Source organism: Aquarana catesbeiana, linkage group LG13 (genome assembly GCF_042186555.1).
Source record: "Aquarana catesbeiana isolate 2022-GZ linkage group LG13, ASM4218655v1, whole genome shotgun sequence".
Classification (NCBI taxonomy): Eukaryota; Metazoa; Chordata; class Amphibia; order Anura; family Ranidae; genus Aquarana; species Aquarana catesbeiana.
The window spans coordinates 117,243,571-117,259,965 of record NC_133336.1 but is presented as its reverse complement, the minus strand read 5'-3'; the positions used below and the strand labels follow the sequence as shown (position 1 = coordinate 117,259,965).

The window sequence follows — 16,395 nt, the reverse complement described above, 5'->3', positions numbered from 1 at the left end:
GGAGAACACGCCGCGGAAGAGGCAGATTAGGAAGACTGCCTAGCAATAAGGGTTTAGGCAAGTATAAAAATTTTTTACAAATTTTTTTTTTTTAGGATTTTTGGTGGCATTTTTTTTCCAGGGTGGCCCTCCACTTTAAAGGCTTAGAAAAAGTTGCACAAAGCTTGCTGCTCACACTGTTCTTTCACAAGCTGAAGCCCACGTGAAAAACACCTTAGGGCCAGTTCATACCTAACTGGCCCTAAGGGAAGCTCTGTATTCCTGTGCAATCCCTGTGCCATTTTCAGCCCATTCATTCAAACAGTCTGAAATTGCACTGCAACCAGATGGCATGATACTTTTGTACCATGTGATTTGGTGCAGGTAGAAGCACTGCGTTTGCAATCTGTTTGGGACGTTGATAAGATTAGATTGACACCCACAGCAGATTTTAAGGGCAGTGTGGTGTGGAAAACGCCCATGCAATGCAGGCTTTGCGCATCGCATTCTGATGTGAACGGCCCTTCTTATCCCCCGTAACATTTTGCACTCTTACCTCTGAAGGTCATAGTTAGCATTGAAAAGGCTGCCCTGCCACAGGCTTGTGATTTCTTCGGTTTCTTTCTCTGTGGGGTTTCCAGACACAGTGGCAAAGACCATTATAGTCTTCCCCTTCTTGGTCATCTGCAGGATGCTCTCTGGATTACTAGGATCAAGTTTTGTGAAGTCTACTGGAGTCGGCTTTCTTTTGTGCTCTGGCTGATCACCTTCTTCTATATCATCATCTTTCTATATAAAGAATGATAAATAATACTGTTCATGTTCATTTCAAAACAAAACTGAAATACTGTACAGAATACTGTTCAGATAATGGATCAAAATATGAAGATTTTTTTTTAAAAAACAGGTGTTTTTACAGCCATAGCTGTAAAAATGAAAGCTGAAAGGAGTTGTAAAGGCAGAAGGTTTTTTATCTTAAGATAAAAAAAACCTTCTGTGTGTAGCAGCTGCCCTCAGCACCCCCTAATACTTACCCGAGCCCCATCTCTGTCCAGCTATGTCCATAAGTCCCTCAGCTATCTGGGACTCTCTCTCCTGATTGGCTGAGAACCAGCAGAGGCGCCACTGGCTCCCGCTGCTGTCAAGGTCAGTTAGCCAATCAAGGAAGAGAGGGGGTGGAGTCAAACGGCAGCTCTGTGTCCAAATGGACACATGGAGCTGCAGCTCGGCTGCCCCATAGCAAGTTTCTTGCTGTGGGGGTCACTTGATAGGAAGGAGGGGCCAAGAGCAGTGAAGAGGGACCCGAGAAGAGGAGGATCCACACTGCCCTGTGAAAAACTGCAGAGGAGGCAAATAACAGGGTTATAAAAAAAAAAAAATACCCACGAGACTTTACAATCACTTTGAAGTTTAATTTTATTTTTTCTGTAATGCAGTGTCTCCTATGTGCAGTTGGCATAGTGTAGAAATGTTTTCCCTTTTGCTGCCATGTTTCACCACAGTGCTGATCTTCTGGCAGTGAGGGGTTAACATCTGCTGCAAGCATGAAAGATGCACCATTCACCCGCCACCTCCATTCATAGAACTCCTAGCACTATTCTTTCCCTTAATGAAAAGTGTTCTGTGAATGAGGAAGGGCAGATTAAAGACAGGAACCACTTCCCCCAGTCACAGAACACTCTGCATTCTGGGAAGGAATGGCACAAGTTCTAAAATGGAGGAGATGGGTGGACGGTGCATCTCACACCGGCCGATGTTAAGTCCCACAGCAGATCAGTGCTGTGGAGAGCAAATATAGGAGGTTTTCCACGTGAAAATAGAAAACTTTTTTAAAACGTTCTACAAGAGCCATATATATGCACATGCAGTGCCTGTTTCATGGATAAATTATGATAGTCGGACAGTGTTAGAGATATACACAGTAGAAAGTTTCAAAGTGCTCATATTCTACTCATATTGTAAGTCAGGGTCATTGTCTTGGGTGATACGCACAATCAATGCAATATTAATAATATTTCATTTTAACCGCTTGCCGACCGCCTCACGCAGATATACTGCGGCAGAAGGGCACGTACAGGCAGAATCACGTACCTGTACGTTCCCCTTTAAGAGGCGGCCAGCGGATACCCGCGATCGCCTCACGGGGAGGAAGAACGGGGAGATGCTAATGTAAACTAGCATCTCCCCTCCTGTCATCGGAGCAGAAAACAGTGACGTGTCACACACAGCCACGCCCCCCCACAGTTAGAAACACGCCCCTAGGACACACTTAACCCCTACACTGCCACCTAGTGGTTAACCCCTTCACTGCCAGTGTCATTTACACAAGAATCAGTGCATTTGTATAGCACTGATTGCTGTATAAATGACACGGTCCCAAAAATGTGTGAAAAATGTCCGATGTGTTCGGCCATAATGTCACAGTCACAATAAAAATCGCTGATCGCCGCCATTAAAAAAAAATAAATAAATAAAAATGCCATAAAACTATCCCCTATTTTGTAAACGCTATAACTTTTGCGTAAACCGATCAATAATTGCTTATTGCGATTTTTTTTACCAAAAATATGTAGAATACGTATCTGCCTAAACTGAGGAAAAAAATTGTTTATATATTTTTGGGGGATACTATAGCAAAAAGTAAAAAATAATGCATTTTTTTCAAAATTGTCGCCCTTTTTTTGTTTATAGCGCAAAAAATAAAAGGGGTGATCAAATACCACCAAAAGAAAGCTCTATTTGTGGGGAAAAAAAGGACGTCAATTTTGTTTAAGAGCCACGTCGCACGACCGCGCAATTGTCAGTTAAAGCGACGCAGTGCCGAATCGCAAAAAGTGCTCTGGCTAGGAAGGGGGTAAATTCTTCCGGGGCTGAAGTGGTTAACCACTTGACCACTGAACCACCAGACCAATTTTCAGCTTTCGGTGCTCTCACATTTTGAATGACAATTACTCAGTCATGCAACACTGTACCTATATGAAATTTTTGTCTTTTTTTTCACACAGATAGAGCTTTCTTTTGGTGGCATTTAATCACCGCTGGGTTTTTTATTTTTTGCGCTAAGAGACTGAAAATTCGGTAAAAAAATTAACTTTTCTTTGTTTTGGTTATAAAATTTAGCAAATTAGTAATTTTTCTTCATAAATTTTGGCCAAAATTTATACTGCTACATATCTTTGGTAAAAACAAGTACAAATTGGTGTATATTATTTGGTCTTTGTGAAAGCTATAGAGTCCAAAAGCTATGGTGCCAATATCTGAAAATTGATCACACCTGAATTACTGACCCTAACAAGCCAGGAAAGTACAAATACCCCCCAAATGACCCCTTTTTGGAAAGAAGACATTCCAAGGTATGTAGAAAGATGCATGATGAGTTTTTTGAAGTTGTCATTTTTCCCACAATTCTTTGCAAAATCAAGATTTTTTTTTTCCACAAAAATTGTCATATTAGCAGTTTATTTCTCACACACCGCATATGCATACCACAAATTACACCCCAAAACACATTCTGCTATTACTCCAGAGTACGGCGATACCACATGTGTGAGACTTTTACACAGCGCGGCCACATACAGAGGCCCAACATGCAGGGAGCACCTTCAGGCGTTCTGGAGCACCCAGGCCAATTTTGACATTTCTCTCCTACATGTAAAAATCATCATTTATTTGCTAGAAAATTACATAGAACCCCAAAACTTTATATATTTATTTTAGCAAAGACCCTAGAGAATACAATGGCGGTCGTTGCAACTTTTTATCTCGCACGGTATTTGCGCAGCAATTTTTCGAACACGTTTTTTTTTGGAAAAAAAAACAAGTTAGACTTACCGGTAACTTGTTTTCCAGAAGTCTTTCAGGACAGCACCTGAGGGATAGTGACTCCTCCCACCGGACCATAGGAAACACCTTCTTCCTCCAGAACTTTAAAGGGAGGTACCTCCCTACCATACCTCAGTTGTAGAAGAGAAAACCTCCGGCCCCGGCTGGAACACAAACACATACGTTAGTCACAGCATAGTATATTAAATACAATAGGGCGGGATGTTGCGGTCCTGAAAGACTTCTGGAAAACAGGTTACCGCTAAGTCTAACTTGGTTTTTCCCAAGGCGTCTTTCAGGACAGCACCTGAGAGGTTAACAGAGACTTACCCCCTTAGGGCGGGACAACAGCTTGCAGGACCTTTCTGCCAAACGCCTGATCATTAGCAGATGCGAGGTCCAGCCTGTAAGGTTTGACGAATGTGTGAAAACTTGACCATGTTGCCGCCTTGCAAATTTGTTCAGGGATGGCACCAGCTCTCTGCCAAGTGGCTGCTAGTGCTCTTGTTGTGTGCACAAATTCCTGCTGGTGGAGGCACACCTGCATGCGAATAAGCCACTGCAATGGATAGTTTCAGCCACCTTGCTAAAGAAACCTTAGAAGCCTGTCAACCTTTCCTGTTGCCCGAAAATAGCACAGAATGTCTGAATGTCTAAAGAGCTTTGTTCTTTCCAAGTAACATAACGAAGTCCTTCTGACATCCAACATGTGGAAACAAGTCTCCTTTTCCCCGCTGGGTTAGGGCAGAAGGTTGGAAGTACAATTTCCCGAACACGATTCTGTACTGAAGCTACCTTTGGTAAGAATTTTTGGTCTGTTCTAAATATAACCCTATCTGGAAAGATAGACAAATAGGGTTACTTAATTGATAAAGCGTTAAGCTCACTGATCCTGCGTGCAGTGACAATGGCAATCAGAAACACAGATTTAAAAGTGAGATATCTGAGTGGCGCTTCTTCCAAAGGTTCAAAGGGACTCCTTGTTAGAAACTGAAGGACTAGCGACAGATCCCATTTAGGAAAAAACTTAAGCGGTGCTGGTCTGGATCTTGTAAGAGAGCTAAAGAATTGGGTTACCAACGGATTCGAGGCCACAGATTTTTCTAAGAACACTGCTAGCACAGCAACCTGCACCTTCAAGGTACTAACTGCTATCCCCTTGTCAGCTCCAACTTGTAAAAATTCTAGAATGGTCACAAGACTCCCTGGGTCCTGGGCAGATGAATTACACCATGTATTATAAACCTTCCAGACCTTGGAAAAAAATGTCCCTAGTCACCTTTTTCCTACTTGATAATAGTGTTGAAATCAACCGGTTGGAAAAACCCTTGCTTTTTAGGAGCTGCTCTTCAGATACCAGGCTGTGAGCGCCAAAGTGGCTACCTCTGGATGATTTACGAGACCTTGTAACAGTAAATCATACCTGAGGGGCAGAAGCCAATAAGGCTTGACCGCCATTCTCAGAACGGTTGAAAACCAGGCCCTTCTTGGCCAAAAGGGCGTGATTAGGATGATTGGTACCATTTCCTTCTGAATTTTCCTTAATATTAGGGAATTAACTGGAATGGGGGGAAAGTGTAGCAAAGATGGAATTTCCATGGATACGCCAAAGCATCTGTCCCTAGTGATCCGTCGTGATTGTTTAGGGAAAAAATTGCAGAAACAGGGCATTCTCCTTTGAGACGAACAGGTCCACCTCTGGCAGCCCCCATTTTTCAGCAATCATAGCAAAAACTTCTGGGTTCAGAGACCATTCTGCTTCCTGAATGGGGTTCCTGCTCAGGAAATCCGCCACCCTGTTCAGAGACCCCTTTAGGTGGACTGCTGATGGAGACAGCAAGTGTCCTTCTGCCCACCGAAGAATGTTCATGGCTAGTACCTCCCTGCCTGTTTATATAAGCCACGGCCGTGGCATTGTCTGTTAGTATTTGAATATGCTGAGCTTGAAGACCCTGAGCAAATGACTTCAGAGCCAAGTCAATCGCCTTGAGCTCTCTCCAGTTTGAGGACTTTGTCACCTCTTTCCTGGACCAGTTTCCCCTAAGTGAAACCCTTTCCTAGGTGGGCCCCCCAACCCCAGGAACTGGCATCGGTTGTCAGTCTTTTTTCTTTTTTTTTTTAAATGATTTTTATTGAGTTTTGCATGTTATACATAAAGTACAGTGTTACACCGTTGTGTTGTACAATATTACATTAACAAAGGTATAGCTATTTTATTTAGACAATCTTAATCTCCAAGATATTATTAAGGCAATGGTCTCGTAAGGCGTATTAATATCATTGTTATAGATATAACTGAATAACATGTTATCCATATGCAGATATAATATAACTGGAAGTTTAACGTATAAAGAAAATAATAACATAAAGGAAGGGAAGGTAGGAGGAAGGGAGTAAGGGAAGGAGAGGGGAAGGCGGAAGGAGGTTCATCTGCGGTCTGATCTCATGTGAACATAGTGGAAGCAGTTAGGTTTTGAATGGTTCATTTAATATTTGCTAAAGTCAGTTACCTTTAAACCATGTTGTCCAAATTTTCCAATTTTTATCAAACTTTTCTTTCTGACCATTCTTAATGGCTATCAAAGATTCATATACATAGTGTGTCTGGGTGTTTGTGAGGACTTCGGATACATTTGGAGCTCTGTCTGCCTTCCAATGTTTGGCTATTAGTGTTCTAGCAGCTAGTAGAATATGGTTGATTACGGTTTTAAATTCAGGAGGGAAAGTTTCAATACCCACGTTCAAAATTGCCAAGCTTGGTTTAGGACGGGTCAGAATTTCTGTGATGCTAGAAATAGACAGGAAGACAGAGTTCCAAAAACTAGTTAGGTGCTTACAGGACCAGAACATATGTAATAGGTTACCTATGGAGCCACATTTGCTCCAGCATAGCGGGGAGCCATTATTTCCAAATTTTGAAATCCTGTAAGGTGCAAGATACCAGCGTAGTGCAATTTTCTGGGAAAGTTCCCAGTGGTTGACACATTTTGAAGCTTTATAGAGTGATCTAAATGCACACTGCCACTGTGAGTTTGCAATGTGCACGTTTAGATCTGTTTCCCATTTCTGGAAAGGTTGAGATTTGGTAAAATCTAGTTTGCCTTGAAAAATATTATAGAACAGAGAGATACCTTTTGTAGGAGTGGGTTTCGAGGTGAGATTTTTCCACGCTTCTTTAGGTAGGTATATGTGATATGATTTAATAGAGCGCAGGAGATGAACTATTTGATTATGTTTATATTGATCCGCAGGGCATAAGTTATATTGGTCCCGCAGTGTAGTGAAGGGGATAAGGGAGTTATTAGAATATAAATCCGTGATAAATTTAATACCTCTGTTGTGCCATTCTCCCATGTTAAGATTGGGGATGGCTTGAGAAATAATTGCTATGGGTATAGGGATTTCCTGGAGTTGGGGTGGCGGAGTTGGGGTTTTACATAGGTCTCTCCACGCAGATAATGATGCTTGGAGAGTGAGTGGGAGAGTGTGTAATGGGTGGGGTTTCCATACATCTAAAAGTAGGAAACATTGCAGGTTGTTAGAAGGGATTAGAGTTCTTTCAATTCCGCACCATAGGTTGTCAGATGTTGGGTCAAACCATTCTTTAAGTTGTGTAAGAACTGCTGCACGATAATAGTCCCTAATGTCTACCAGTCCCATGCCTCCCGCCCTTCTATGTTTGACCAGGAGGATTTTAGAGCATCTTGGTCTCTTGGATTGCCAGATGTATCTGGAAAGTAGAGTGTTCAAGGCTTTGATATGTGTGTTGTGTATTGGGACAGCTAATGTTCGGAATATGTACAGTATTTGGGGTAAGATTAGCATTTTGAATGAGGAAAGATGGCCCGACCAAGTTAGTTCTATTTTGGCTAGTCTATTTGTTTCTTTGGTGAGTTTAGTAATTAAAAAGGAGTAGTTGGTTTCTGCTAGGTCATTTGGGTTTTTGGTCAATGTAAGACCTAGGTAGGTGATGCTCGTCTTGCTCCATGTATAGGGGAAGGATGTCTGAAGTTTGGATTTTAAGGAGGGGGTTATTCCTAAATCTAGTATAATTGATTTTGTAAAATTGACTTTATAATAGGAGATGTTGCTAAACTCATTTAGGGTACTGTGTGCATGACTTAATGATATTTTAGGTTGAGAGAGGAATAAGATGATGTCGTCTGCAAATAGATTTATGTTATGTGATTTTCCTTGTATGGAGAAGCCTGAGATTTCCGGATGTGTTCTGATTCTTTCTGCAAAAGGTTCAATCAGTAGGTTGAAAATTGAGGGGGAGAGGGGGCAGCCCTGCCTAGTCCCATTTGATATGTTGAAGGTATCAGATAGTAAATTAGACGTGAAGACTTGTGCACAGGGAGAAGAATACAATGCCTGTACAGCAGATAGGATGGGGCCAGAGAACCCGTATTTTTGCAGGGTTTGGTTCATGTAACCCCAATGTATCCTGTCGAACGCCTTCTCCGCATCCAAAGAGAGGAGCAGAGAAGGCGTCCGACACGACCCGGCATGCTGTATTATGTTGATGACCCTTCTGGTGGCATCGGCCGGTTGTCTTCCCGCCGTGAAGCCAGATTGGTCGGGTTTTATAAGAAGTGGGAGGATGGGAAGTAGTCTGTGGGCCAATATTTTTGCATAAAGCTTAACATCGGTGTTGAGTAATGATATTGGCCTAAAGTTGGCCAGAGAAGTAGGCTCTTTACCAGGTTTTGGGATAGTTACCACATATGCTTTAAGCATTTCTGGGGGAAACGAGGCAGAGGACACTGCAGCAGAGTACACTGTCTGTAGGGTTGGGGCTAGTATGGATTGGAATGCCTTATAATACCCGTTTGGGAGGCCATCTGGGCCTGGAGATTTACCCAGGGGAAGTGAACGTATCCCTTTTTGGATCTCAGACTCCGTTATGGGGGCATTGAGGGCCTCAAGTTGTGTTTGAGATAGAGAAGGAAGATTGAGTTGCGACAGAAAAGCCTGAATTTTCTCCTCTGTTGGCTGTGGAGTGTCAGGGTTTGTTTTCAGATTGTATAGCGTAGAGTAGTATTCAGCAAAAGAGTTTGCTATGGCTTTAGGATTGTAAATGTTGTGTTTAGTGATGGGGTGTATCAAGAAAGGAATTTTAGCCTTGGTTCTAGCTATCTTGAGCCTCTGGGCTAAGAATTTGCCTGCACGATTACCCGACGAGTAGTGGGACATTTTAAAGGTATTGTGTTTGTCATATCTTTCGATCAATAGGAGTCTGAGATCCAAACGAAGTTGGGATAGTTTTTGAGCATTATGAGAGTTGGGGTTTTGTTTATTTGATGTCTCCAGGTCTTTGATATCATTGATTAGTGAGTTTAGCTTTTGCGTCCTCTGCCTTTTCTCCCTTGCACTTATCTGAAGCATCAACCCTCTAACAAACGCTTTATGGGCGCACCACAGTACTGCCGGATCAGACACCGAACCGGTATTGGCGTCAAAAAATTCAGTTAGATTTTTACTTAAATTATTAACATGCTGTGGCATTTGAAGAATACGTGTGTTGGCTCTCCAGATATATGCCGGGCTTGGAGTGTGCCCCTCCACCACCGTGATCGACACAGGAGCGTGGTCAGACCATGTTATGTCATGTATGGTGGAGGAGGACACTGCCTGCAGTAACATTTTATCTACCATAATCAAATCTATTCTGGAATATGAATTATGTCTAGCAGAATGAAAGGTGTAGTCCTTCTCATTTGCATGTTGGCAGCGCCATACATCAAATATATTTTCAGAGTGTAGCAGAGGCTGAAGTGAGGGAGGAGGACGCTTGGCCTTGGAGGTAGTGTCCAAAGAGTGGTCAGGTGATATGTTGTGGTCTCCGCAAACAATCAGAGATCCCTGTTGGACAGTAGAGATTTTACGGTAGAGTCTTCTAAGGAAACGGAGTTGGTGAGAGTTAGGAGCATATAGATTGGCGATGGTAAAGGGTTTGTTATTAAGTTCTCCTATAAGTATTATATATCTTCCAGCTGGGTGTACGTGTGTTTCCAAAAGATGAAAGGCCACAGAGTCCCTAATAGCGATATGGACCCCTTTTTTGTTTCGAAGGAGCTGAGGCAAGGAACACATGAGGAAATTGCTGGTGTTGGAAATGTGGGGTATTACCAGTGGCAAAGTGTGTCTCTTGGAGGCATAAGACATCTGCTTGGAGTTTTATTGCTTCTTTCTATACAGAAGCTCTCTTGGCCGGGTGGTTGAGGCCGTTTACATTAAATGAAACTATTTTAAGCGCCATTTAAGGTAATGTGAGGAGTGATGCGTGTAGTACCTTGGTTTCAGTGGAGTAGTCAATCTTGTTTTGATGAGTCGACAGTTGGTGAGCTGGTTATTGCTTCTTGGATCCACATTGATGAGGATGTCCACTTGGAGTTCAGACCAGTAGAGGGAGAGAGAGGTCAGAGTAGGGGAAAAAATAAAAAGATAATTGTAAAAAAAACAAGTATTGCAGAATAACTTTGAGGTTGAACTTGCGTCTGAGGGCACAACAAATGCCCATATCTCAGGAGGGGGAGAACTTTGGTACATGCTCCAGGCTTTATCAGGAACCTTGATGCGATAAAGTAGGATTAGGTTTTGTATTTGGGTGCTTTTGAGTTATTTCGTTTGGTACTGCTCTTTCTGGACACTGTTTGCCATTCGTACTGAGTGTCGGGTTTTGCGGGGGGTGAAGGGCCTTCTGAGGGGTGATCAGGTATTATATCTAGTGATCGGAGCAGTTTGAGTCCCTCCTCCACATCTGTAATTACCGTGGTGTTACCATCATGGGTAACTGTTATTTTCACGGGGTATCCCCACCGATATGGTATATCGTGGTTGCGGAGAGCTTTGGTTACCGGCAATAAGGCTTTTCGCTTTTGCATGGTAAATTGTGAAAGGTCTGCGAACAGTTGGAGATGTGCAAATCTTTCTGGGGGTTGTTGGTTTTTATGGAACGCAGACATGAGTGGTTCCTTGGTCTGGTAAAAGTGTACTCGCATCAGCACATCCCTGGGTATGTTGTCTGGGAGGTGTGCCGGTTTTGGGAGTCTATGAATGCGATCGATGTAGATTTCATTATCTGGAATGTTAGGTAAGAAGGTTTGGATTAAGTCCTGTGCATATTGCTGGAGTTGTGGGGGAAGAACATTTTCAGGGACCCCTCTAATCTTAATGTTGTTCCTTCTTGACCTGTCTTCAAGGTCGGCGACCTTTGACCTAAGCCATGTGATCTCATCAGACTGGTCGTTATGGGCGTCAATCAGAGTGTTGTGGGATGCCGCAAAATCCCCCATTTTATCCTCTATGTGATCAACTCTTCCCCCTAAAGCTCCTAGTAAAGATTTAAAATTGTGTACACACTGCATCATATCTGTGTGCATAGAGCTGCGTAGGGAGACAAGCATATCTTTTAAGGTGGTGTCAGATACAGGCTTACCCGTTGTTGGGAAGGCTGTGAACGGGTCCACCAGCTCCCTTGTGTCCTCCATGGTATCCGGAGTCATGCTGCCTTGCTGAGTGTCTTCTGCTAGCCGAGGTTTGGACTTTGCTGGGCTGCGGGACATGGGTGTGGAGGCACCAGGAGAGCTGTGCTTGGAGCCTGCATGTGAGCCCGGGCTGGATATCGCAGACCGCGCGCTGTCTGTGGGAGAAGGAGGATCTCGCATGGCGCCAGCGCCATCTTGGAGAGGGCCGCGTACTGAGTGTCGGGTTTTGCGGGGGGTGAAGGGCCTTCTGAGGGGTGATCAGGTATTATATCTAGTGATCGGAGCAGTTTGAGTCCCTCCTCCACATCTGTAATTACCGTGGTGTTACCATCATGGGTAACTGTTATTTTCACGGGGTATCCCCACCGATATGGTATAGCGTGGTTGCGGAGAGCTTTGGTTACCGGCAATAAGGCTTTTCGCTTTTGCATGGTAAATTGTGAAAGGTCTGCGAACAGTTGGAGATGTGCAAATCTTTCTGGGGGTTGTTGGTTTTTATGGAACGCCAGGGCCCTTATTGGATCTCGAGGGGTATTTGTTATCAGAAACCTTCTTGGGGGGCTTCTGGAAAATTCGAGAGTACAGCCCTGCGAGAGAGTGGTCAGAATAAACTGATTTGAAGTTATCCCGGACGACTGTGGAAGAAACTCTCGTAATCTTGCCATGCCTGAAATGACGTTTTCGCTGACCCAGTGACCCGCTTTGTCAATTCCGGCCACCAGCCAAAATAGCGGCGGCACACGCGCACCGCCGCTTCCTACGACCGCGCGGGCCACTGGATTTTCGGCTCTCACCGAGCACTAGGAGGGGAAGAGGAACCGACTGCTACCACTGCTGATGCTTGGGTAGGCCGGGAGGACAGTGGGTCTCTTGTGGAGGACAAGAGAGAAGGAAGTCCCGTCTCCCAGGAGCACCCGAGAGACATTGACTCCCCTCCCAAAAGATGTTCCCTCCGGGCCAGAGGAAACACAAAAACTGAGGTATGGTAGGGAGGTAACTCCCTTTAAAGTTCTGGAGGAAGAAGGTGTTTCCTATGGTCCGGTGGGAGGAGTCACTATCTCTCAGGTGCTGTCCTGAAAGACGCCTTGGGAAAAACAGTTTTGTGCTTAAAAAAAAAACAGTAAAGTTAGCCCAATGTTTTTGCATAATGTAATAGGAATATGGCACGACAGGTGCTCTTTACAGTGAGATATGTAAAGTACGGCGATACCACGTGTGAGACTTCCACAGCCTGGCCACATACAGAGGCCGAGTATAGCAGAGCATGGCAGGTTATGGCCGAGTATTGCACAGGGTATTGCAGAAAAAATGTCAAAATTAAAACCTCAAAAGAGATAAAAATAGAAACATCAAAGCGGCGCTTCTATCGGGCAGCAATTGTAGATCTGATAGATTTGTTTGCAATAACTGAAAATGACAAAACTGAAATTAATTAAGAGTCTCAAATGGATATAGATGGTATAACTGGTAGCTATATCCATTTGAGACTCTTAATTTATTTCAGTTTTGTAATTTTCAGTTATTGCAAACTAATCTATCAGATCTACAATTGCTGCCTGATAGAAACGCCGCTTTGATGTTTCTATTTTTATCCTTTTGAGGTTTTAATTTTGACATTTTTTCTACCATTTTTATTGATTTTAGTGGCTGCTGAGGGAAACCTCCTCTTCAATGAATTCATATATGTAATGGTGTTTACTGCATATATCACTTTACACTCTAGTGTATATCAACTAGCATTGTCTTTAGCATTGCAAGACCTGATTTTACACAGCGCTGAGATTGGGGGAGCGCGTTTGGTTCTTAAGGGTTTGTTTCCTCCTTTTTAGGTTTATATTGCAGAGTGTTGCACAGGGAATTGCAGAGCATGGAGGGATGGATCCATGGATGTGACTGCACATGTCAGCGCTGTGGGCACTACACATCCAGCCCACATCGCTGCTGCCATCCGATCCCTCCCCCTCTGTACCGATCGGTACACATTTGACGGAGCGATCACATGGTAAACGGCCGCGATCAGCGGCCGTTTACCGTGATGCGCCGGATCCTCTGTACCCGGCGGTCACTGATGTTCTCGGATGCATGCCCCAGGGGGCGTGCAAGAGCGGAACTCTGGGAGGACGTCGCTGTACGCCCTCCCAGAGTTACGAAACCGCCCTGTAGCCGTCATTCAGCTATGGGCCGGTTAAGTGGTTAATAACATTCTAAAATTGATAGGTGCTTCATAGGGCCGAAACTACTAATCGAGTTGTCAACTATTTTCATACTCGATTAATCGGTCAACCGATTAGTTGGCCTGCATACAGAATGCATTATTTATTTACATATCTGGAAATACAGTGAAGCACACATACAGCTCATATGACGCATCCCAGAACGAGAGCCGCACCGCCCTGCCGTCATTTGACGGTGGGCGGGTGGCAACCAGTTAAAGACTGTGCAGAGAAGATCAGCATCTGAACCAAGAGAAGGGGGAAGGCTGATAGACGAAGGAATAGAAGGCATTACAATTACATTTAAAATAAACTTTTACCAGTATTGTGCATTTCCATGTAATTAAAAAAAAAAAGGGTCTCTTCCACCCTTCATATAGTGGCATGTATGACTCCTAGTTATAATGCCCATAAGAGACAGACAAATTTCAAGTCCTGAGCTACTAGCCAGGCCTCAAGGGTTACTCGTCACCAGTTGCCCCAACCAACCCCTACCCTGCCCCTAAACACGCCCTCATAAATTATCTCTTGAGCTGACACCTAATATTTATAACTTAATTCTGCATAAAACATTTAAGAACAACTTTATCTCTGCCCATCAATGCAGCCTGCCCATGTCCACCATGGAGGGGAACAGAGGAGAGGAAGGATTGCCGGCCGGATGATCAGAGCACGAGGATCATCACTGGAACAGCTTTAATTTCAATAGCCGCTCGGCGTCAGATACAGCCCCGCCCCCTGGCCAGGGAACTTTGATAAAGTCACTCGTCCCGGCATTGGACAGGTGATCTGTCTTTTAAAGTCCTGGGACCAGAGGGGCTGTGTGCGACAGTGAGTGCGGGGAACACTCTGCTATTGAAATAAAAGCCGCTAGTGATGTTCCTCGTGCTCTGATGATCCGGCTGCCTGCTCTCCTCTCTTCCCCTCCGTGAGCGCTGGGAGAAGGACTCCCATACAACCCGCCTGCCAGCGGTGCTCGCGCCCCCCCCCCCCCCCCCCATCACTTCCAGGCAGCCCTTCCCTCGCCAGCCCTCAAATTCCACTTACAAAATGAAAGCAGAATTTTTGAGGGCTGTATATCTAATAGATATCGAAAATAGTATTATACAGTAGTATTATATATACACTCAGACACCCACATTCGATAGAGATTTTTAATTTATTTTTTCCAGAGTATAAATGAACCCCTTATAGTAGCGATTATCTGCTCTTTTTTTACTATAAAAGTGCCAAGTTTAGTTTTGTTTTTTTAAACCCCATTATAACAGGTTATACAAAAAAAAAAAGCAAGCATGCTGCTGATACTAAATGTCTTAGGCCTGGTTCAAACGTAAACGTTTTTAGGTGCTTTTTTTTCAGAAATCCACTACAGTTCATTTACCATGGTATCCTATGGGACACGTTCGCATCTATGCTTTTTTTTCAGCCGCTGCATATTTGGAAAGGGTCAAGGACTTGTTTAAAACACAAAACGGTGCTTTTTTTGCTTGTTTGGTTCAATAGACTTCGATAGAGAAGCTGCAGAAAAGCATGTAGTGCATTTTTTAATCTTCCCAACAACAAATTGGACAAAAAGAAGGAGAAATAAAAAAAAAAAAAATCGCAGCAAAATCGCGTGTGCAAAAAACACAAACGCACAGCAAAAAGCACTGCAGAAATGGATTTATGCTGGCCATACACGTATCGACTTTCGGACAGGAAGATTCATACAAATAATCTTTGTAAATTCCCTTGCTTTTAACATTGTTTAAAAATTAATGTAATTTCTGAATGAAAACCACATACACTGTCTGAAAATTCCTTTGACCATGAAGTTTTCTATTCTGCGCCTTTTCCGGTCACTGTGGTCGAAAACGTACGTTGATTTGACCCCTTTAACGATTAGAAAAATCGAACAATCGTTCTAAAAATGATTTTTTTTTTTTTGAAGGAAGACATTGGTTTTGTATGGTCAGCATAACTGACAGCAGGCGCAGGGAGCTTTGATCAATCCACCTGCCTATGTCAAGGGAGTCTGTCATACATAATATATTACAGTTCTGTCTGAAAATCTGCAAGAGTCCGATTTTTATCTCTTCAAATAACAAATTTGATCTGAGTCTGATGATATTTACCAGATTCAACCTCTAATACTATACACAGTATATCTCTTCTGTCTGTTATTCTCAGAGTGGATTAGAGACTTAGCTGCCAATCATATAGTTGGTTATTTTTACCACTGCATATAGATATTTAAGAATAAATTTAATTTTTTTTTTTTTTTTAACTTTACATATTACCTATATTATATACCACACTTTTTTTTAAGGTTATTATCCGATTAATTGAAACAATCGGCCAACTAATCGATTATGAAAATAATCATTAGTTGCAGCCCTAGTGCTTTGTGTTGTATACAGCACTTCCGCTATCCAATTATCACAAGTGATCCATAAAAAACAAACACAGGTTAGGAAATTGTCACCATATTCACACTACCTGTATTCTGCAAGAACAGAATTTTCAGGTCCTGCTGGGACTTCTCTACCTGTTATTACATTAATTGCCCATAGCAAACCAATTTCAAAAGAAAAAAAATGAAAACAATTGATGAGCCACAACTAGAATGTGTTTCAGCAATACAGAATCTGTAAAAAAAAACACTAACCAGCACCTGTATATTTCCAATGGTAAAGCTGGCGATACAGGGATGGAAATTTGGCCAGTTCAGCAGAAGCAGAGGATCCATGTATGGGCACTGTAGTTGTACACAAGTTGTACATCGATCAACTTGTGTGCAACAGGCCTGTTGGATTTTTTTCTGACAGGTACCCATTTTCAATACATCTCAGACCACCTAGGCCAGGGGTGTCAAACTGGCACCTCTCCAGCTATTGCGTAACTACAAGTCC

At 43.1% G+C, this 16,395-nt stretch overlaps 1 protein-coding gene across 1 annotated transcript in view; it reads right to left on the bottom strand.

Moving 5' to 3' along the window:
* MESD (mesoderm development LRP chaperone) overlaps positions 1-16,395 on the bottom strand; it is a 30,871-nt gene that overhangs the window by 3,325 nt on the left and 11,151 nt on the right. Inside the window, exon 2 of the mRNA XM_073610091.1 lies at positions 536-768. Coding sequence (XP_073466192.1) covers positions 536-768 — 233 coding nt within the window. The remainder of the gene's footprint in view (positions 1-535; positions 769-16,395) is intronic.